General features: G+C 35.3%; 1 protein-coding gene across 11 annotated transcripts in view; it reads right to left on the bottom strand.

The window, feature by feature from the left end:
- Positions 1-22,288, bottom strand: part of MYO6 (myosin VI) — a gene marked incomplete at both ends in the record, with an annotated part of 81,165 nt that overhangs the window by 19,773 nt on the left and 39,104 nt on the right. For all 11 annotated transcript variants that reach the window (XM_080342006.1, XM_080342005.1, XM_080342008.1 and 8 more), the window contains 15 exons: positions 561-639; positions 1,009-1,217; positions 2,566-2,716; positions 3,925-4,015; positions 4,696-4,825; positions 5,751-5,828; positions 6,020-6,150; positions 8,094-8,187; positions 9,600-9,638; positions 13,290-13,463; positions 15,472-15,567; positions 16,588-16,715; positions 19,113-19,185; positions 19,650-19,741; positions 20,556-20,713. In XM_080342006.1, the coding sequence (XP_080198132.1) occupies positions 561-639; positions 1,009-1,217; positions 2,566-2,716; positions 3,925-4,015; positions 4,696-4,825; positions 5,751-5,828; positions 6,020-6,150; positions 8,094-8,187; positions 9,600-9,638; positions 13,290-13,463; positions 15,472-15,567; positions 16,588-16,715; positions 19,113-19,185; positions 19,650-19,741; positions 20,556-20,713 (1,723 nt within the window). The remainder of the gene's footprint in view (positions 1-560; positions 640-1,008; positions 1,218-2,565; positions 2,717-3,924; positions 4,016-4,695; positions 4,826-5,750; positions 5,829-6,019; positions 6,151-8,093; positions 8,188-9,599; positions 9,639-13,289; positions 13,464-15,471; positions 15,568-16,587; positions 16,716-19,112; positions 19,186-19,649; positions 19,742-20,555; positions 20,714-22,288) is intronic.

Here is a 22,288-nt window from a genome sequence, read left to right as displayed (position 1 = left end):
TGTCAGGAATCAAGGGGGAGGAGTGGAGGGGTAGGGCTTGAACTGCGTGTATTTATTCTACCTGAATGTAGTCAAAGGGGCTACTAGAGACAGTTCTGTAACCTCTTATTATTACCAATATCCTCAAAGTGTTTACAGTTAAGCTGGTACGGGACATAGTCTGAATGTGTATGTGATTTCTAGTGGAAGAGTGCCAAACTTGCCTGACATGGAGCACTTGCAAAAACCCCAAAGCTTAAAGTAGTTGTGCAGTGTTGTGTATTTTTACCTTTAAACTAACTTTTAAAACCCTTTGAAAACAAATGTACCTAAGCTTGCACATAGACTAGAAATAGGTGATCTGTATTGGGATGTCCTAATCAGGATTTTCGCCCTTCATTTACAAATAAAGCAACACTGCTGAATGACTCCGAGATATGCATTTACAAAATGAAGCTGTTAAAACTCAGTGGGGAACCTAAGTCATGAAAAAGATTTTTAAAAACCCAACAACAACAAAAAAAACAACCAAAAAAAATCTCCCAAAAACCCACAAAACCTACACACAGCTAAAACATCACCTGCATACGCTTTTCTTCCTCTTCCCTCTTTTTCCTTTCTTCCTCTTCCTGTTTTCTCTTTGCCTCAATCTCAGATTTCCTATTAAAAAAGAGAGGAAGGAATGAAAACATGTTATTATGATGCAAATGAACATGAGATATATAAGCATCTTCCATAAAATTGAATGGCAATCCAGAAGTCAGTACAGTCCCTATGACAGGACACTACACGTAAAGTCAAGGAACCTTTCAAGTCCACCTATATTTCCAGCTGCATCATATAATTTCTTCCATACTCTGTTCTTATCTTACAAATCACTGGAAAAGGGAACATTTCAATGCTGCATAGTACACCAGAAGTACAGTCCAAGTGACTCTCTTTAAGCATAGGAGTACTAAAAACAACTTCATTAAAGTGCTTTTCCTATTTGTTTCCCATTCTGTAACAAGCAACTTATTCGAGACTCACAGACGTCTTTCTTCTTCTTCCTTCCTTCGTTGGTGTTCTTCCTCTTCACGTCTCTTTCTTTCCTTTTCCATTTCTTCCTGGATGCGTCGTAGCCTCTCTGCTTCCTCCTCTTGCTGTTTCTTCTTTTGCAGTGCACTCAGAAGTTGCTCTGAGCTTCTGACTAGAGCATCATATTCTTTCTGTATCTGTTCCCTAGTCATTATAGTGGTCTGTGAAACAAAATAAGAAGGGATTATTTTCTTCTACATTTGTACTTCACTTCTAAAATGTGTATATTGAAAAAATAGTAAGTGACATGAGAGAATTGAGCAGTATAATTAAATTATGTATACACTTCAGGGTGGGGAAGCTTAAGCACATCCTTCCCTTCCTTCCTAAAATCCTGGGGATCCATTACTCTTCTCTCTCATTTAAAATCATATAAAGAATCTCCATTTTATCAATGAAAGTAAATATGACTTTTCTTGAACGCATGCCTTCATCTTTAAAACCCTGCAGTTTTAAGCAACAGAAGTTAATTCTTACCAAACTAAGGGCCTCCTATGTGTATTTTGTCTTGTGTACTTGGCTTCTACAGTGGTTATTTACAGCTCTGCCTTTTATGTCATAGCAGAGAAGATTTTTGCTTACTATGTGTGCCAGCACTTAGAAAAAATATTGCATCATGCTATGCTGTGACTAATATTTTTAAAAAGGTATTAGGAATAAATAACAACTTGGAAATACTTAAAATAATAGCCTTTGTTACATGTTTTCAGATCTCATTGATAGCTCCAATTTAATTTTGCAATTCATGTTGATGTATACTAATAAAATCATGTTACATACTGTTTGCTGACCTTTACTGAGGGTGTATCGTAATGATAACCAAGTTGTCTTATTCTTATTAGAAAAGAGAACTATAAGATGACAGGTTAACTTGTCATCTTTTCAAACATGGTTTTAGATAGAAAAATCTTAATATGATACATCAGGAAAGTTATAACATTGCAAGAAACAAAAAATCAACACATCAATTTTTTTCTAACAGTAGCAAATCCCAGAGTGCTTTTATTTTGTCTGTGTGCTCATGTGTTAAAAAACTGAGAACTATAGACCCTGAATCATAATCAGCAAGCTGAATTCTCTTTACCACCAAGTCTGAAAAAAACTTGTAACTGGAATATAAAACTCTTCACTCCGTGACACATGCTTCTAAGTTTCAGCCCTGATTAATTTAAAACATTGCTAAGATGCATTATTCCAATATAAAAACAACAAGCAAATTATTAACAACACTTGCCTCACAATATCAACATGAATTTTCGCTTTAAATTCTCCAGTGCCAATTTTGAAACACAATAATACTTAAGTCAAGATGTATGCACCTAGTTTCAGGATTCACTTCAGTTACATTCACATATAATTTAAACCGGATTTACCCAGTGCCTCCGAATATTAAGACCTCTATATTAAAATGTCTTTTCTATTAAGAAAAATATATTGGCCTTCTACTTTAGATTAAGACTTTTTCAAGATTCCAGTAATAAAAAACTATTTCTCTGATTATTAGCATACCTTGATTTTGGTCATTGAAGCATCAATAGAAGATTCCAGCTCCTTGACCTGCTTGCTTGTCTCTGACTTCCCCTCCTTCAGAGCACTTACTACTTCATTAAATTTATCAAGTCTCTTTTTCAGCGTACGCACTTTTATCAGGCCATCAATGCTGTGAAGGTAAGACAGTTTATTTGTATCTTAAGGTGTTTTTGCAAGGTGACATTTTTAAAACTACCACTAATCACTCACTTTAAAGAGGTAGATAAGGGAGACAAGTTATACACTCTGATAAAACTCACCCCTTTTTTTTGGAATTCAAATATTATCACAAGAAGTAACTAAGCAATGATGTCTTTTGCAAAAAAAATCATTAAAACTGCTTAGCAGACAGTGACTCAAAATGGGAAAATGCATTTTTATTTTCAGAATTTATGTATTGGGTTTTTTTCTTCCAATAACAAAGTATTATCCACTAGAGGATTCTGACTGAAGTGGATAAAGGTTGAGATGTGCCACTTACTCAGAGACCAATAATGGGAGTGAATCAGATAAAATTTAACTACAGAGCAGGCAATACAGTCACTAGGCTCCACTAGGGGAAAAAAAAAAAAGTCAAGGGAAGAGTCCAGGAAAAGTTGGAGTTTTTTTAAAGAAACAATACTGGAGGGCACAGGTACAAGTTACGACTCTGCAGAGACAGTCTTACTACAAAAAAAATCACTGAAATGAGATTCAGTAGAAACTAAATTAAATCATTAAAATGAGTATAGAACAGCTTAAAAATATAGGGATATGGTCAGGAATGCCAAGGTATAAAATGAAACATAACTATCAAAGGATGTAAAAGAAAACATTTTGTAAGAACCTTACTATTAAAGAACAGAGAGTTGGACATCTATCAAAGAACAAAATGGTGTCAGCGGAGCTTAATGACTGAAGTGGTTTTTCCATCTCTATTCCATGCAGACTAACAGAATTACTTAATTTCAAGAGGAGACAAGACAGACAGAACACACAATTGTTTGCAAGATAAAAAATAAAGCGGGGCTATAAAGGAAGGTGTGAATGGGTAAAAGAGAAGAATTAATAAGCTTAAATTTCATTTAGAGAGACTTAACTAAGGATTTCTAATAACTAGGCTATCACTGAAGGATTTTATGAACAAAGAGCTAAACAAACTTCTCTTAGGAAAAGTTCAGATTTAATCTATTCATCCTTGGGAAAGAGAGGAGGAACACGGCACCTCTCAAAGTGTCTTTCAGTCATACTTAGCATCACTTCGGATATATTTAGTTAAGCGTAGTAAATCTCCACTTTACATTCACAAGAAAATATTATTAAAAATCCATTTTTCTCAACCAAGGAATATCCTCTTACCGTGGTTTGTGCTTTCTCTTGCAAAGCCACATACGAACAGTCTTTTGTATTTTAATGCAGGCACCGGCTCGATATTTTATCTTATTTTTCACTGTAAACACACAGAAGATACTGAGTCTTAATGGTTTATACAATTTAACACAACTCTGTCCTACACCATTTCATTCCTACTCTGCACAGTAAATTGGGCAGGCCAAGCACTTAGAAACCACCTATCTATACTGATGGGCTCTTCCGTGCCGGTCAGCAGTAGTTGCTGGAGCGGGGATGTTGGTCCCGTAACACATGTTGTCAGTTGAGAGCTGAACTCCTGTTCTTCCCTGCTGATGTGGAAGTCTCTCCCCCACAAAACCCACGACAGCTCTTTATTTCTGTGCAAGTGTTTACCCAGGCTTCAGTGAGCACCCAAGCAGACTGGACATAAGACACTAGTGGTGGGCTGTATGTCCCACTTTGAAAAACCTCTGCTCTATGCCCCCCTTAACATAGAGCATTAAATAAAAAAATCTCAACAACCTTGAAAGCAATTACTCAGACCTTAGTATGTAAATATCTGCCATACATGTTTGGGTTGGAAGGCACCTTAAAGACCATCTAGTTCCAACCCCCTGCCCTGGGCAGGGGCACCTTCCACTAAACCAGGTTGCTCAAAGTCCTGTCCAACCTGGCCTTGAACACCGCAAGGGATGGGGCATCAACAGCTTCTCTGGACAGCCAGTTCCACTATATTTTTAACAAATATTTTGATTTAATAAAACATTAAATACATACATTTGATCACTGAGAGAGAACACCATTGAACTTTTTTCCAACGACTGCAGATAAGCCAGCGATTCACTCGTTTAACTAGCTCTGCTAAATGATCTGGATCAGACTTCATTATCTGATCAAACTCTGCAAACTAAAATAAAAACAAACAAACAAACAAACAAAAAACTCACAACGTTTTACAAATCAGAAAAACAGAGACTATTTGACATTATTATTTAAGAGCATGTTAGGTTAAAATCAAAATATTTTTACTGCAAACTGTATGTCATCATTATATCAGATTTCAATTAATTTAAATGAGCAGGTACATCTGACAGAAATGACTACCTAGGTTTTCAGTTTGGTTGTTTAACTGATGTGCAACACTTTGCATTTTGAATAATCAAATCATTTATTAATCACTAAAAATATTACTGCCAACATTTTTTAAAAATTAATTGTTTCTCTACAGCCTAAACACTTTGACCTTCTACAACTACAAGACATCTCTAATTCTGTATCTGGGGAAAAACAGAGTGCTGAAAGCACTTCTCAGTTTTTAACCTTTGTATAAGAATTCAACTAAAGGCAACCTTTTCTGAAAATCCTACACTTCTGTTTTTTGGTAATTAAGACAGTAGAAACATTTTGCTGAAACTATGATAATCTTCTTTTCTGTCACAACAGCTCCCTACTTCATCTTCTTTGCATAGTAGCAGCAATGCTCAGAATCCCAGAAAGATATTTCAGTTATAAATAGATTTCAGCAGAAAATATTTTTTCTTTGCTCTAACTTGTTCTTTGTAATAGTTAACATAAGTCTCAAGTGACTGGTAGAACATCTGAGAATACAAACATTGCATTAGGAATATAGCAGCATCAGCAACAAGACTATGAAACTAACTAATACTGATTTTTTTTCACAGAATGTGAACAGTATTTACAAAAAACCCTGGGCAATGTTATTTAAGTTGGCCATACTTTTAGTCATGTGTTGAACAATGTCACCCTCAGAGGTCTCTGCCAACTGAAATTATCCTAAGATTCACATTCATGAACTCCAAGAGAAACATTACCTTGCCAGGTCGAAAAAACACCTTGGTTAGCCCAAATTTGTAATCATTTTCATTCAGTCCCAAGGCTTTAAATAGTGCCTGAAACACAGAAAACAGTCAGGATTATAATTCTGCCTCCTTCAAGAAAAAAACAACCAACCAAAAAAAAAAACCACCACCAACAACAAAAACAAATCCAACCAAACAAAAGAGTTCAAAACCCAAAAAAAATCCCCACAATACATTTTCAGTCCCGGATGACACAGAAGAAGAATTAATTTCTTTCTTACCTTGCAAAAAAGCCTAGGATCCAGTCGAGCCAATTTTTCAGGCAAGTATTTCTTGTACATATTATACAGTTCATGAAATGAAGCTCGCGAAGGGAAACCACCTTGCATCAAATCCAGAACAGACACCATTCCTAGATACATAGAATCATATGCACAGGAGTTGATACCAGTAAAATGCAAATGAAGCTGTGATTTTTATCATAACCAGCAGTTTATGATGGAAGTCTCAATGACATTGGTCAGAGACTAAACCACAAAGTTTAGCTGGGACTTGATCCAGTCTCTCATTCACAAAAAGTTAATACTGAACAAATGAGAATGGCCCATACAATTTTCTCCCTATTTGAGAGGTAAGTAACACCCACTCATGCAGAAGATCATTTTTCTTATATTTCTTCTAACTATTTTTTTCATTTCAGCAGACTTTACATTTTCACTTGGGGAGGGAGGGGGAACCCAACAGCAACAAAACAAACAAACAAAAGAAAACCCACAAAAACCTCAAACCAAACAAAAACCAAACAAATCACAAGCAGCAACAATTCCTGGTCAGGCTGTTATTTCTATCATGTCAATGATTTTTGTGATGTGGTACAGATGCAGCGCCAAATACATATGCAGTGTTAAAACATGTAGTGTACTTGCGGTACTAGGTATCAACTACTAAGATGGCATTTTAATGTCCCAATTACCGTGACTACATTTCGAGTGCAACTAGGACATCAGTAAAGCACAAAGTCAATAAAAGGCTCAAGTTAGTTCAAGCAGCACAGGCTATGCCAGTTTTTGTCTGCTGCTTTACATAACCCTGTAAACAGATTTTACATAAAAGTTATTGTTAGCCCTTAACTTGTGGTTGCTGTCTTTAAACTTCATCTTTCGCATATTTGCTTTCAAAGGGAATTTGATTTGTTTACAGTTTCTTTTTTTTACATCTTGCTCTTTTTACATTACATATTGTACCTTTGTTTTACTAGATTAAGCTTCATTTACTGTTGCGAATATAAGCACATACAGAAGAGTGAGTTTGTAAGACTACTGTAAAACATGGCAATAGTTGCAGGAGGGGAGGTAATTTGTTATTTTTTCCTTTCTGACATGCTAAATGCTGTTGACCTGAAGAGACCTACTACTAATGATGTTAATGGAATTTTAATTGCTGAAAAGTTGTTAAGCTTTTGTGAGAGTAATATGACATGTTAAACATGGACTTGTCAAAACATCAGCTCCAGAACCCAGAAATATCTTTGACTTCAAAAAGAGAAACAAATAAGCACTATCTACTGAAAGTATTAAAATACAGAAAAGGGGAAAAAAATTGAAGTTCTTTGATGAAAAAACATGCCATGAAGAATGACAATACCAGTACTCTAATTCCAAAGCAAGCAATTCCTCCCACTGTTCAGTGGGGCATGAGCAAAACTGCTACTATTTATTCTTTAAAATAAAGCTGTAAAATTGAAACAGTGGTATGAAGAAATTTTGAAAAAGTAAAACAAGACGATTCAATTCTACCATAGTGTCTGCAAAACCAAAGCAAAAAGGTATGTTTCAATTATTAGATATCTCAGCTCCTATTGACCATCTCTAAATGCACATAGGATTTTCTAACACTTCAATTGCCACAGTATTTCAAAGGAATTCTATTGTTCAGGACTGAACTGCTGCCCTATTAACACTGTGGACAACACAAAGAGATGGGATTCAGCTCCAGGTCAGGAAATCTAAGTTTATGTACCAATATATGGCTACATGGCTTTTTATATATGTACCTGGTGCCTGAACTCATTATAATCAATGGAAAAACAGTCAACGGAAATTACATGAACACTTCTTCCTAAGAAGAGACCTTATGGATGTTCAGAAAAATTATTTCTAGGGTTCTGTTGACTAAAACAAGAGCTAAGTTACTAAGAATATAAATAATTTTTCATAAGGCATAAATAAGCTACCTTCTAGAAAGCAACAGTTCAAGTGAGGAAATACTGCTTTCATCTCACATATTTCAAACTTAGGTAAATCTATAACCCACAAAATAATAAACAGAGGGAAAAAGATCAGAGGCATACATTACCTGAACACTGAAGCTGAGACAGGATCTGTCCTCCTTCAAAATGGTGATTTGTCATCTTTAAATTAGGTTTGATACAGCGAATAAAGCTAGATCCCTATTAGCAAAGTAAGAAATTAGCAGAATTTACACATTTTTAAACCTCCTGAAATAACAGTTAGTCATTTAAGAATTATGGGTGGAAAAAAAATAAGATACAAAATAATAGTATTCTAATAGAAAAATGCTAACATTCTTTTTATCTTGTATATCAGTTTCGCACTCTAGCCTTTGTCTTGAAGTAACTGATCTCAATGCTCAAGCTATTAGTTGGATCCTCTAACTTTGGCCTTTTCACTCAACTGTTCTTCTTAACATTAGTACAAACTAATTATGATTTAGAAGTCTGAATTCTACTAGCCTCATCTTCCACAGTCATATCACCTAAATGTCTCAGTCCTCCAGAGTTCACATCAATGAGCAAGCTACCAGGTTCCTTACACTGGAATCATGCCAGATGAACTCAACCTTCCTTTCTTCTAACTTTTACAGTTTCTTCTGGCTCATAGCTTTGCTCTCCCTTCCCCTATGTTGTTCCAGTCTGCTCCTCTCTTATCGCCATGTGTGCTGTCTCTACAGTTTCAAACCCCTGCTTTGTCTGAGCATTTCACATTCATTAAGGATGACATTTTTGCAAAACACCAGACAGTTATTCAGACCTCCCTACAACAGGTGGAAGTGAGAAAACATAATATTACTCCTAGTTTGCAGTGCCTTCTCTCTTTTTCCAGAACAGAGTGAGAGAGATCTGCCAAGGGAGCAATATATTAACAACACACCCTCGGTCACGGGTTAGCTGAAGTGCAAGCCTGGCACATACTTTCATCCAGAACTGGATCTCAGTTCCAGGGTGTTCTGTGTGAAAGAGAACATCCTTCTTTCAAACCAGCCTCATGAGCGTAGTAAAATCTTTATTTTGGCTACACTGCAGCACCTGCCCCATTTGTTTCCCACGTTTTTCCTTCTGATATCTAGAATTGGTTAGAATATGAAGGTAAGAAAAACAAGAATGTGTCCTTACAAATACAAATTCTAAAAAAAGTTGGTATGTTGAACTACATAAGAGAATTTCACAAAATCTCAAATTGCATCAGCTAAATTAGCAAATACTCATTAGAGGAATCAGGTTCTTTGACCACCTGTGCATTTACAGCCTATCACAAAAGTGATATAAACCATTTTAAAGGCTTTATGGAATCTGAAAACAGAAATTAATAATAATGATCCACCTTACTTCTAAAACCATATCTAAATCATCTAAATCTTCTGCAAATTAGTCATCATGATAACCAGTGGGTAAGGGGGTAAGGGTTTTTTTTAAAGTAACTCAACAATCATCACTTGTACAGCAAGTCATTTTGGAAGTGCCATATAACTGCAAACTCTAAAGCAATTATTTATCATATTTATTGTAACCATATTGTTGAGATAATCAACAAACTAGGAACCTGCATCTGTATATATACTTACAGTGCTGTGAAGCTTCTCAAGAAGCAAATTTAACTGAGTCTGTAAAAGAAAACAGATATTTAAGAGTCTCACCATGACAACTACAGAAACATACACACAGAATAGTGTGCATGCAATACTGCATGCATGATTATTGTTAGTAAATCAGACAGAACTGATAAATCAAATGTTCACAAATTTTAACAGACAAAATCATGCAAGTGTGCATGAATGGTCCTAAGGAAATAGCTTGTGTTTAATTGCACAACAGCACTGTATGGATTAGTTACTTACTAAAACATAGTAATCAAAAAAATGCAAGTCCATTTGGGAAAATAAATGAAATAATGGCTACGTAATAAAATGGTAAAGAAAATGAGACTGATCAGTGTATTCTTTTTTAATTATTGCTGAAAATCCATCAAAGCCCAAATTTAATCTATAACAAGTATGTATTTGTATACTAAATTTTTAACATATTTCTTGGGGTTTTTCTGAAGGTAAGTTAACATTTCAGTGAATGAACCTGCATAATCTATTTTTAATTCCAAATTTTCAAATTTTTAATTCTCTTTTGATGAGAACAGACTATAATTTTAAAATCATATTTACTGAGGCTGGATTTAAACACACAGTGATGAGAAAAGACCGCAGTCCTATGATTATATGGAGGTAAGTCTACAGGATCACCAGAGACTTAAGGCTATGAGGGAGAACAAGGCACAGTTGCTACTGAATGTAATTGGTAGGGACTTCAAATATTCCAGAACCACATGAGGAAAACAGTTACACTTTCACTTTACAGATGTGTCTGTTTTACCACATAGATCAGTGCTGTGCCAGCCTTTCTAGTTTACTAGCAAGCATTGCGCATACAGGCTGAAGTAAGACAAAATCCTGTATGTCCTAACATATTCCTCAAAATTGAAAGGAACTGACTTTTCACTGATTTTTTTGAATCAGATTTTTTCAGTTACCTTGAATCCAAGAAACCAGATTTGTATGGGCAATATGCGTCACCTGCAGATGCCAGTTTTCCTTCCAGTGGATAGGTTTTTTTTTTATCTAATCATGGATATGGTTAGAAAGAGAGAAGGAATGCCACAAGAGGCATGACAAACACTAATAACCTCCTGCTCAGTTCCCATTTACACATACCCTTTATATCTACTTGAATATAATCTTTATGTTTTCTTGAGTTAGAAATGCTTAATTTTGGAGGGGACAGCCTAATTTTCATCAATAAAGTAAGTTTCCACTACAGGCAAAACACCCCTTCCTTATAGTTTGTGATTTGACAAGAAATAAGCCAGAGTCATTCTCAGATAAATTTCACTAATGAAATGATCCTATGAATAAAACATGTTGCTAAAACTACTGCTCTCTGAATTATGACAATTTAATCCACCATTACTGTATTAAGGTAAAATTATCCCAAAGATTCTTGAGTAGATCTGGTGAACTAAGTAATCATTATTTCCTCCACTGATTTATGTGAAAAAAAAATTAATTAGTTATAAGGAAGGGTTGTGTGAAGGACTTTGTAAAGAGAAGTCCCTACACCATAATTTAATAATTGATGTAATAAGAAGAATTTGAGACTGACTTACACAGTGAAGCACTAAGAATCCTATTCTTAAAGAGATGAAATTTCTACTAAGATAACAGAACTTATTTTGATGTCATCTGAAGTGAAATTTTCAAGGCTATTAGTGTTCATCAGCAGCACATGTTGTGTCTGGGAAAGTAACACTAAATGAATTACTGAAAGTAACACGTACATTCAAAATGCCATGAAACTTGAAAACACTGAAAGAATTATAGATTAATGGGCCAGATCCAAAGAGGACTTTGGTGTTCACCTCTGCACCTAGAACATAACTAAAGTCCAAAAGGCAATCCAAAAAGTTCCCCACTCAATTGCTGCTTAACTTATAAAATGCCTCCTCTTTACTTCGGCCCTCCTTGGGCAATGGTATCATTCACATGTTCCCATCCACTGGATGTGAGGTGTTGAATCAAAGAGGAATTGAGAACCCAGGTGGAAGAAAGTGGAAATTATCTCAAAGATATAACAGTTGGTTTCATTTGTAAAATGCAGTTATAAAAAACAAGGGATCCTAGCTTCACCTGCAACAGACTCATGGTTGCAGGTGATTGCTGAGCAGATTGCTTCTCTGTACGTAATTCGATTTTTCAGTCCGCCTTGTGATCATGCTCTTTATACTAAACCAATGCTACAGTTTAATTTTACAACCTTTATATAACAAGAAGGAGGAGGAAATAATTGTCAGATCGAAACTCAAGAGAGCAGGCTGCCCAATGCCCAGTTAAATACTCAAACCACTATCTTACAAGTCAGCCTCTGTCTAATACTCTTCCTGGCCCCATCAAAATTTTATTTCTGGCTACATAAGAATCCATCTCCAGAAGGGCACACGGAGAATCCCCTTTGCCAGACTGACCAATAACTTTGTGCTACAGGAAATACAGTAGACGTAAAACACTGAATAGGACCTGAGGCAGAATACTGTTGCTATACAAAAAGCAAGTGCTGCTACCATATCCTTCCTGTTCTTTAGCCTCTGCATTTTTAGAGAACAGTTCTAAACACCAGCCACAAGATACGATTACAGAAGAAGGAATTTATCCTGCAGTGCTGATTCAGCACTTAACCTTGACATGGAGCAGAGATGCAGAAACTCTTTTGCTATTGGCAGCATCCCACTCTACAATAAGGTTTTTGATTGTCTAAGATACCTGCTTTCCCCAGGGACTGCATGAGGAGTCTAGTTAGGAACATGATGTGGAGTTTTAGGTGCCCTAGGTAAGGCAGCACACCAAAAATGTTGCAGCACTTGACTTGAAAGGCATGCAAATCCTTCATTGGATCTGGCCCAGGTGTGTTGAGAAGAGCTCTTGCTGCAACTGCAGCAGCTCTACCAACAATAAATCCATGAGAGTGAAAAATTTACCTGCAGCCCACGGTTGTGCCTGCTTTTCATCTCTTAATTCCCCTATAGTTCTCTTTCTAGCCATCCTGAGCTGGAATAGTCCAGCTAAAATAAAACTGTTGAATGAGAAAAGGATGCAGAAAACATTTGGAGAAGACAAGGTTTGAAGGTCAGCTTTACAAGAAGTAGAAGAAAGGAGAAAATGAGGAGAAGCATCAGATTCAGGTATTGAGAAAGCAAACACTCAGCGCAATTAACATCTTTCTGTGAGAGCCATGACTATATATTCTAGAAGAGGAAAAACAGTGGTTAGGTTAGGTATTGAATTTTGAGAATGGTGAGCTGTAGCTAATTGATACATCTTCTAGAATGCACAATGAGGACCAGATGGAAGAACACTTTTCATCATATTTGGAACCCCTAAAGTCCACAGAATCCAAACTTTAAAGATTTGAAACACTTTGAGTAATGTCTTCGAGTAATGTCCATATTTTGCAAAATTCTGACTTTAAAATTACTGTATAATCTCTGTAAGGACTATTATGAAACATCTTTTTTTGACAGAGATGCATAGCACATAGCTTGAATATACTGGTTTCCTATAATTTCATAGAAAAAAATATCTATTTAAAACTATTTTCTTTGTATGAATCTCAAGTTACTACTAGTTCTCCCAACCTTAGGTTCTACTTATTTCAGATAACTTAAAAGTGGCATCTATTACAGGAAGATAAGACTGTTTCCTGCATCATGTTACCTTGAATTTGTTTCCCACACTGATGAAATTAAGTTTCCCAGCTTTTTGTTTGGGATCCTTGTTGTTGTTAGTGTTAGATTCAAACAGCTGTCGAACAAACTTGTCCTTGGATTCACATATAAGAGATTCAAGGGACATGTGCAAAGCATCATTGTTTTTTTCCACAAATTGCATCTGAAAAGATAACCCGAAAAATAACAGTACAGTACAGTTATATTGCCCCAGTTACTTAAGTCTTAAAAAAAATTAAACAATGCTATATACTTAAACAAGAAATTGGCAAGAATATGTAGGGTAAATATTCATATATTATTTCAAACAACTTTTCAACTGGACACACAAAACATTAAAGACAGAGAAAAGATCTTCTTAAATTTGAAGGATGCTGGAATCATGAAACCCAAGGTAAGGTTTAGTGCCTTTTAAGAGATTCATTGTGTTTTTGTCAATGATTATCCTCCTTCTTTCCATTTCTAGCACTCAGCACATCATTACTTGGGAGTTCTGAGAAGCTTAATTCTTCACTTGCTTGTAATATCACTTAAGATCTGTTGTGAAATGGGAGTTAACATGCACACTTTAATTGGTGCATCTACACAGTTTGGAAAATGAAATTAAAAATGGTTATTTTAGTAGTACTATGACTGCATAAGAACAGTTGATTTAATAAAAGATATTGTCCCTTCCTACAAACATTACCTCTCTGGTTTATTTAAACTGGCACACTAACTTTTACAAGTTAAGAACAACTGAAATTCAGAGATCAGGACACTAGTATCCAGTCACACACTAACAAAATTCTCTATTGCTTTTGGTGCAACTTTAACAGTGACTTTGATGTTTATGAACAGAAGAGATCAAAACTAATTCAAATAAAATATTAATTTGCCAGATATCCCGTAAGGGGATTTAATGGTGATGAGAATCAAAGGACAAACACAGTCCTCCAAAATTCCCCTAGACTACGAAAACACAAGACTGGAATATGAATGCAGCCAGATGAGTGTTCTCAACACAAATCAGGTTGTGAGAACTGCCACAAGTGAGTAAGGAAGAGAAGTATGTAACAGGTGAGGTATAAGGCAGTTACAGTCCAAAAGTTATAAGGCCCAAGCTAAGTAAGTCTCTCTGAGAGAGGGGATAAATTAAGTCAGGCACATTAGCATAGCTTCTGGGCCAAAACTACGTCATATCTGACTAGCTTTGGCAGCAGAACTTATGCACTCATTTCTGGCACCTCTGATCCTGAAAACACCCTGATATATTATTAATGTATCATTATGAAGTACATAGTTAAACATACAGCACTTGGAACAAAGGTGTTCCAAATTTATTTATTGTTTTGATATTGACTCACTCAATGACCTCAGAAAAAAAAGGTAGGTAACTCACAGACTTCAATTTTCTTATTTGTAAAATGAGCTACAGAATGTGCCTACTTCAAAACAGCAGAGCAATCACTATCATTCCTGGAGTATTTTGAAGTAATTAAGAACAAGCCCTTAAAACACATATTTTCAAATGCCAAAAAGAAAAAAAATTAGCTTCCCTCTTACACACTGGATTTACAGACCAGAACAACAAGCATTATAGATCTTGTGTTTATACTACACTCTTTATTTTAAAAAAATACATTTTAAATAGTGGCTTTACATTCTTCGAAGTTTTTGTACTATGAATAAAAAAAAGTACAAGTGTTTTGTATTCTTATATAAATGACTCTTGCCAGCAGAAATGGAAAACAAAAAGCATAAAATGTGATATTTAATATAACATGAACAGTGATTGCATATGAGGATAAATATGCTCCTGAAAAAACTGCTCTTCAGTCTAACACTACTTTTAGATCATGTAGTGTATTCTTCTCCCCAGGATGCAAACATCTGTTGATGTAAGATTTGCAGCAGAACATCAATCAGCCTATTTAATATTGACACCATTACCTATAAACTTGTAATAAACTCTTACACAAAATATGTCACTAAAACAGTCTGTAATCTGAGAAGTTTAAAGAAACTATCAATCCTGTCACACATTCCCAAAATTAGTTTCAAAGCTAAGCCAAATCAACTTCTGAATGTCTCTTCTGATGAAAGAAAATTGTATTTAACCTATATACACTGAAAAATATAAAAGTACTACAAAGCATAACAAAAAAATAGTTTTGTGTAAGTAAAATTACCGTCTCATAGCACACTGCTCCTGCAAAATGTCGGATAATAAAGCCTTCATCATCTCTGATATTTCTGTGAACGGCCAGTTTAGATTTTCTAGGAATCTGGAATTAAAAAGTTGAATTACAAAGAAGAATAAAAGAAATAGACTGAAGAATGAGAAAAAGTTTATTCTTAGAACATCATCATGATTCAGCCAGGAGCACTACGTGTTAAAAATGACATTTCCTGCAGTACAATTTTGGTGAACACTACCACTCCTGTCCAAATCCAAGATATTCCAAAACCCTATTTTCACTCTCCTTCACATCTTTAGATACCTCACATTCAAGATAAAAGTAATCAGGATTGCTAACACCTACTAGTTGATTTTCTTTTTGCCTTAAATCAACAGTTTCTACACCATTCATTCCACAGCCTTGTCATATGAATCTGAATACATAGAAACTTAAAATACGTTTTCAGATGGTATATTTTAAAACACAAACCACCTAGCTGATTGTACATACACTGACAAGTGGAAACTTAAAAAAAGGTATATGGATGACAATTTTACTTGGCCCTTGCTTGCATTTTTTCACCAGGAAGATTTTTTTTCCCCCAACAGAAGTCACGTACATAAATTGCAATAATTTCCATTAATCTTCCACAGAATGCTGTATGTTAAAGAATTATCAACAACAAAAATATTTTCCTTGTGTGTTCTCTATTTCTGGATATATTTTCCTATATCTCTGAAGTGCTGGCTAGACACTCCGTGTGAGATAAGGTATTCTCCAATGCAAGCAGCTTTTGAAAGGAACAACAAACCAGCTCATATGATGTGAAATAAACTAAATAAAATGTGGTTTTATTTCCTTCTCATGCATTACTTGTTAACAAACTTCAAACATGAATGAAGAATATGGCTTTACTTTCAGCAGGATATGAGAATTGCTGGAAGACTTAAGTAAACTTTTCAACAAATGCAATAAACAAACTTGTCTCTAACAAAACAAAATGGATTGCACAGACTGGTGTGGTATGAGATTTCTTAGGAAAGGTTTTCATTAAATTGAAGTGTTACTATCAACTGTTCCAAGAACTGTTTATTAAAACAAGACAGACAGCAAAAATAAACCTACAGAGAGTCTGAAATGGTCCTTGTGTTTTTGGTGCACGACTGAAGTAAAATGCTGGTCACTTGGTTGGGGAAGACGATTTTCTTCATCCAAAATATCCAATATGCCTATTAATTTTGCTTCAATCAAATCTATTAATAGAACAAAATATGTTTACAAAAATGGAATATATATATAACATCATAACAGAACAGAACTTTAGAAGTTTAAAACACTACTGATCTGATTCTGTATAACAATATCTAGGGAAAACTGTTAACACAAAATACAAAAAGTCACTGCAAGTTAATTCTGCATATCTGAATTGGTGATTTAATTGATAACCTATACATACCAAGTCCTAAATATAACACAAGGAAAATGAAGGAAAAAAAGATCAGGCACAGGTTGTATGATTTTTACTCTGGGTCTCAAGTTGAGTTTAGTCATCCAGTTCCCAAAAGCTGCCTAAGTGTTTCTGTAGTATGACCATAGGTTTTTATGGAATAACTGCTTATGTTGTTGGGGAGTTTTTAAGCTTTTTATCCATGTTTCACCACATGTCAAAACTAAAAGCAAGAAAAAGCACATACTTCCATTCTCAACAGGATCCAGGAAGAAAAATGAGATGCATTTGATTTAAGAAAGGCAGACCAGACCTGAGCATGCAGTGGTGGTTTCACAACTTTCACAAGTCTATTGCTTTGAACTTTCACATACATATACAAAATCCCTCAAAAGCTGACACAGAAATTCATGCTCTTGAAACAACTAGACACAAGAATTTTTCAGCTTTTAAAACTTTCTTATATTATCTGCGAAGCTGTTCTTGCAAAAGGAATTTTTACTACCTCCCCCCCCACCATGGCAAGGAAGAAATGACTAATGCTTGTACTCCAGTAATGCATCTGAACTCTTACCACAGACTGTAAACAGTATGAGGCTATATATATAAAGCATAAAAGAGAGCCCTGAACCAAAGAATTTGTGCTTATAAAATCTAAGTAAACTGATTTAGCTACAGAGCTGACTACCAATCCATCAAAGCATTCTAATGCCCATGTCAACATAATATCCCTCTCTTTTGTGATTGTCATTATTTCTACATGTTCACAGCTGTCACTGGCCTGGTCCAACACTTCAAACAAAACCAAATTTTCACAGAAACCAACATTGTTTTTGTCACTCCAAAAGGCACTACAAAATCCTTTTCTCCTGACTATGCAAGAACAGAAAAAAAGGCATATATGCTGTAGTATAACTAAGCAGTAATTTCATTAATTTACTTAAGAATAACTTATACAATGAAGAAATTTGTCAAATCTGTGATGGTGTGTTGTACGTTGGTTGGAATAGCAAAAGGGGACATGACTGAGGGGACAGCTACTTCCATCCTGAGGGAAGCTGCCCCCACCTTTTCTATGGTAGGAAAAGGCAACAACTTGGCAACAATCTCTACAATCTGACCCATTTTCTCACTATGAGTCAGACAGAGACCTCTTGTTCCAATAGGCACCAGGGAACCCCTTTTGATCTTGAGATATATTAAAAAAAAAAATGCATTGAGGGGGAAGCAACCTCTTTTATAGAAACATGACAGTCTCTAAACTGCAACATTTTTGGGAGCAGGCTCAGGCTCATATACATATTATGAAACACATTACTAAATCACTAGGAGAATTAAGATTCATAGAAGTCACTGTTTTCCTGTTGCTATGCTTTCGTTCCCTCCTCTAAACACCTCCCTGTTGCTTTTCCACAAGATGGCTGAGAGGTTTGCTTGACAATCATTTTTTTTTAGTTGTCAGAGGTAGTGACTGTACAGTCCTATCTGACAAAGTGAAAACTTCATCAGAGCTACAAAAACTCAGAAAAAACAGACATCTTGCAACAGATGTTAAATTCTGTCACTCTGCATCCTGTGCTCACCAAAGACTGACTAGTTACTACAAGCAAATCCCTGTAAATGCAAAAGCAAGATGAACACAATACACAATATGCACACAATGTTCACAATACACCAATTTGGAGAACACAAGTAGAACACAGAGCGACAAAAACAGAAGGGGGTGGGTGAAAAACAAACAAAAAATCGCAACAACATCTTAAGGCTCTGGTAAATTAGCCTGGGGAAAGTTAAAAGCAGCAGTAACATCTACAGCCTGTTGCCTAGAGTTCATTTTGTTTCTTTGCTCATTGGCTCAATAAAGGTGGGGAGAATGCAACAGGACTTCTTTCATTCAGGGAATATTTTTCCCCAGGCATCCTCACACCCTTCTTGACTTCATTTACCCTATTTGGGTGTTCTAATTAGTCTTCTAGAAAAATGCACAAGAAATTCACAAGCCCCAGCTACAGTCATGACACACTGTAGCACAACAGGGCTCTATTACCAACCAGAACCGGAATGTGATCTTAGGCTGGAAGAATTCACAAGGTTGCAACAGTCACTAACAGTATAAAATTACTAGTGCTACACATATTTTACCTCTGTTTGTTTTTTTCCCCAGGACACTAAGGAATACCATGACATTTCAAGAGGTACATACCTATACAGTCCTGGTTATCTACATAGCGCACTTCATTAACCCCCAGGCCTTCTTTTTGGTAAAGTTCTTGTTCCTAACAAATAAATGAATAAATGTAATGGAAAAGAGAGAACACCACTCACCATGTATTTTAACCCATCAAAAAAGGTTTTTTTAAAATAAACATGAAGACATTTGTAAATATTGCATGAATCAACACACATTTTAGAAGTTCTTTCCACAGCTCAATGTATTCCAACTTTACCTCCTTAATGATAAGCCCATGCAACTAGATATTCTAATTATTTATGAGATATTGTCCAGTATCTAGATGCTTGATTTTAATGAGTGGTAAAAAAGAAGAAAAGAAAGATTGTTGGTTTTCAAAAAGCCATATTCTTTTCTGGCACAACCAGATGTCACACAGTAGGAAACCAGTTTGACAAGTGACTTTTTTTTAATCTAAGTATAATGTGCAATCTTATGGAAAGAATGCTACTCCAAGTATCTCTTTACTAAAAAAATAAATCCTCAAATATAATATTAAATATAACATACCTCTTTCAGAATTCTTTCATTAAAAAACTGTTGCAGTTTTTCATTACAGTAGTTAATACAGAATTGTTCAAAACTGTTGTGTTCAAAGTATTCTGAAAAACAGAAGTTAAATGTCTATGACAAATCCATGTTCCAAGAATGTATATTATATTACATAGTAAATAAGAGAAGCTTCCCAGTGCTAATATTTAAAGATGTGTTCAGATCCATATCTGTTTCAGTAAAATGAAAGCTTTTACAGATTTTCAAGCTGCACATAAGTCAGACACAAAACTACTGCAGCAGAGAATATTTCTAGGATAAATAACAGACAGTTATAATCTGGCAGCAAACCAAAGCAAGATGCTACCATACAGTGAAACTGTACCAACACATCCTCATGCACCCATGTTATCGTAGCTCTAAAGACCTGAAAACCAACGTTTCCCTTATTCACGGTTCTTGGACCACCTTAGCACACCAGAAAACAAGCTCCATTCTGAATCTCAGTGAGCCAAACAGGACAAAAGCTTTATGGGAACCATCAACCTCCACCGCTTCCAGGGGGTAACCAGGAGCCCAAAGTCCAACTCTGTAGCAGAACTATCTGTCTTAATTCAGAGACTGCATCTGCCTGTCTGTGATGCAGTGATCTTCTCAGGGCTGAATGGGAAAACAGCATGCATATGCAATACCTTTCCTGCTTTTATTGGGTGGCCACAGTAAGATTCCACTCCATTTTTTTTAGTCTTTCAAAAACTGTGTCTATGCAGACACTACAGGAATCTGAAACCATTATAACTATGTTTAGTTTCACACTAACACTTTATAGTGTTTTTAGGTCACCAGGGAAAGCTCTAGACCTCCTCTACATTCTTGTATCTCATGAAAATAAGGCTTTATTACTTCTTTTTTAAGTATACTTACCAAAACCAGCTATATCTAGAACTCCAATGAAGAAAGAGGAAGTCTCAAATGGGAAACACTGGTTTACCCTGTTCACTACATGGTCAAACAGATGACTATACACTGTTTTAGCCAAGGCATCACGAGCATTGTTTGCTTGTTCCACTTTCAATGGTACCCTAAAAAACAAAAATACAGATTTTATTTTTCAGACTTCCTTACTCTGAAATACTGAGATTAGACCCTAAACTTAAAAATGAGCCTTTTCAATTATTCTAAATTAGGACATTAAAAAAACCCTGAGCTCTAGGCCCAGGTAGGAAAAAAATCTCACTAAGTCAGACTAACTATCCTACCTGTAAATAGAAAGAATAATGTTTCATTATCCTCCATAGAAGTGAGATGCAGATGTTTTCTTACTCATTTATTGGATAACTAGAAACTATATTGATAATTGCTAGAGAAAGATATTTAAAATATATACATTCCCATCTCAAAAAGAAAAAAAAGAAAATAAAAAAAAATCAACTATTTATTTATGAGCTGTCTAATTACAATAAAACCTATAGTTCAGTTTTGCTCTGAAATCTTTATCCCTATGGGTTCATAAGGACTATATTAATTGGTTCATTCATAGCAAAAGTACAAAAAAGCATAGATAAAGGAGTGTGTTCTCATGGTGAAAGATGCAATCCCAAAATAAGGATTCTTTTAAACACTGGACGTAGTGGCCTTTGACGAGATGTGAATTCTCCATCCCTTATGTATAAATCTTTACTCTGCATTGTGACTATTTATTACAAGTCCATATCCCAGTTTAGCAGTTAAAAATAAATAAACAAACACACAAAAGCCCAACAAAACCCCCACGAGTCACAACTTCAGAGCCTATGAAATGTATGACAAAACTGCGGCAATGTCAGGCAAATGTAATTACATATTTAGCTATACATATAATAATATATACTTAGCTATTTCACGAAGTCAATATGACAGTGACATGCTTAGAATGCCTATATATTTTCAAACCACATTTAACCACCTAGTTTCCTGGATAAATACATTCTACTTTTTTTTTTTTTTTTTTTAACAGCTTTCAGATTAACAGGTGAGAGTACTGAAACTACAAATGTTACACTGTACATAGTTGAGGAAACACCTGTAGAAGCCCTCAGAATAAAGCAATTCATACAAGAATAAAGCCTTAAGGAAGTGCTTACAAAATTACGTGAGAGAAGCACGAAAAATGAACTTTTGACTTTATGGTATAATTACAAATTGCACTTAGATCCTAATTCTGTTGCCAAATAATTCAAAAGCAAAAGTCCCACCAATCTAAACAGAATCTGACTGCCAAAGATCAAAACTCCATGGATTTTTACTTCTCAATAAAATATTTAAAGGGGAAAAAAATTCAATACTTGACCAGACAGCATCAAAATTCCATGCATGGAAAAAAGTCCTACAATTTAGAACAACTACAGGTACACAAAGGCTTTGCACAAAACTGACATACAGATATATCAAATGTTAAAGTAAATCAAAATAAGAGATTTTTAGGGAAAGATCGTTTGCTAACCAAACCACTAAAACTTGCAGGGAGGAACAGAGAGAAGTAATGTCAAGATTTTTATCACATCAAGCTTTATTTGTCATGAAGAATACAGGACGATGGCTGTATCCCAAAAGCTCTTATGCTTTTCCTAAATATCTCAATCAGTTTGCTTAATAAAATAAATCACTTCTCCCCATAT

The sequence above is a fragment of the Nesoenas mayeri genome (genome assembly GCF_963082525.1).
Source record: "Nesoenas mayeri genome assembly, chromosome: 3".
NCBI lineage: Eukaryota > Metazoa > Chordata > Aves > Columbiformes > Columbidae > Nesoenas > Nesoenas mayeri.
The sequence above is the reverse complement of the archived record's forward strand: the minus strand, read 5'-3'. Positions and strand labels throughout refer to the sequence as shown.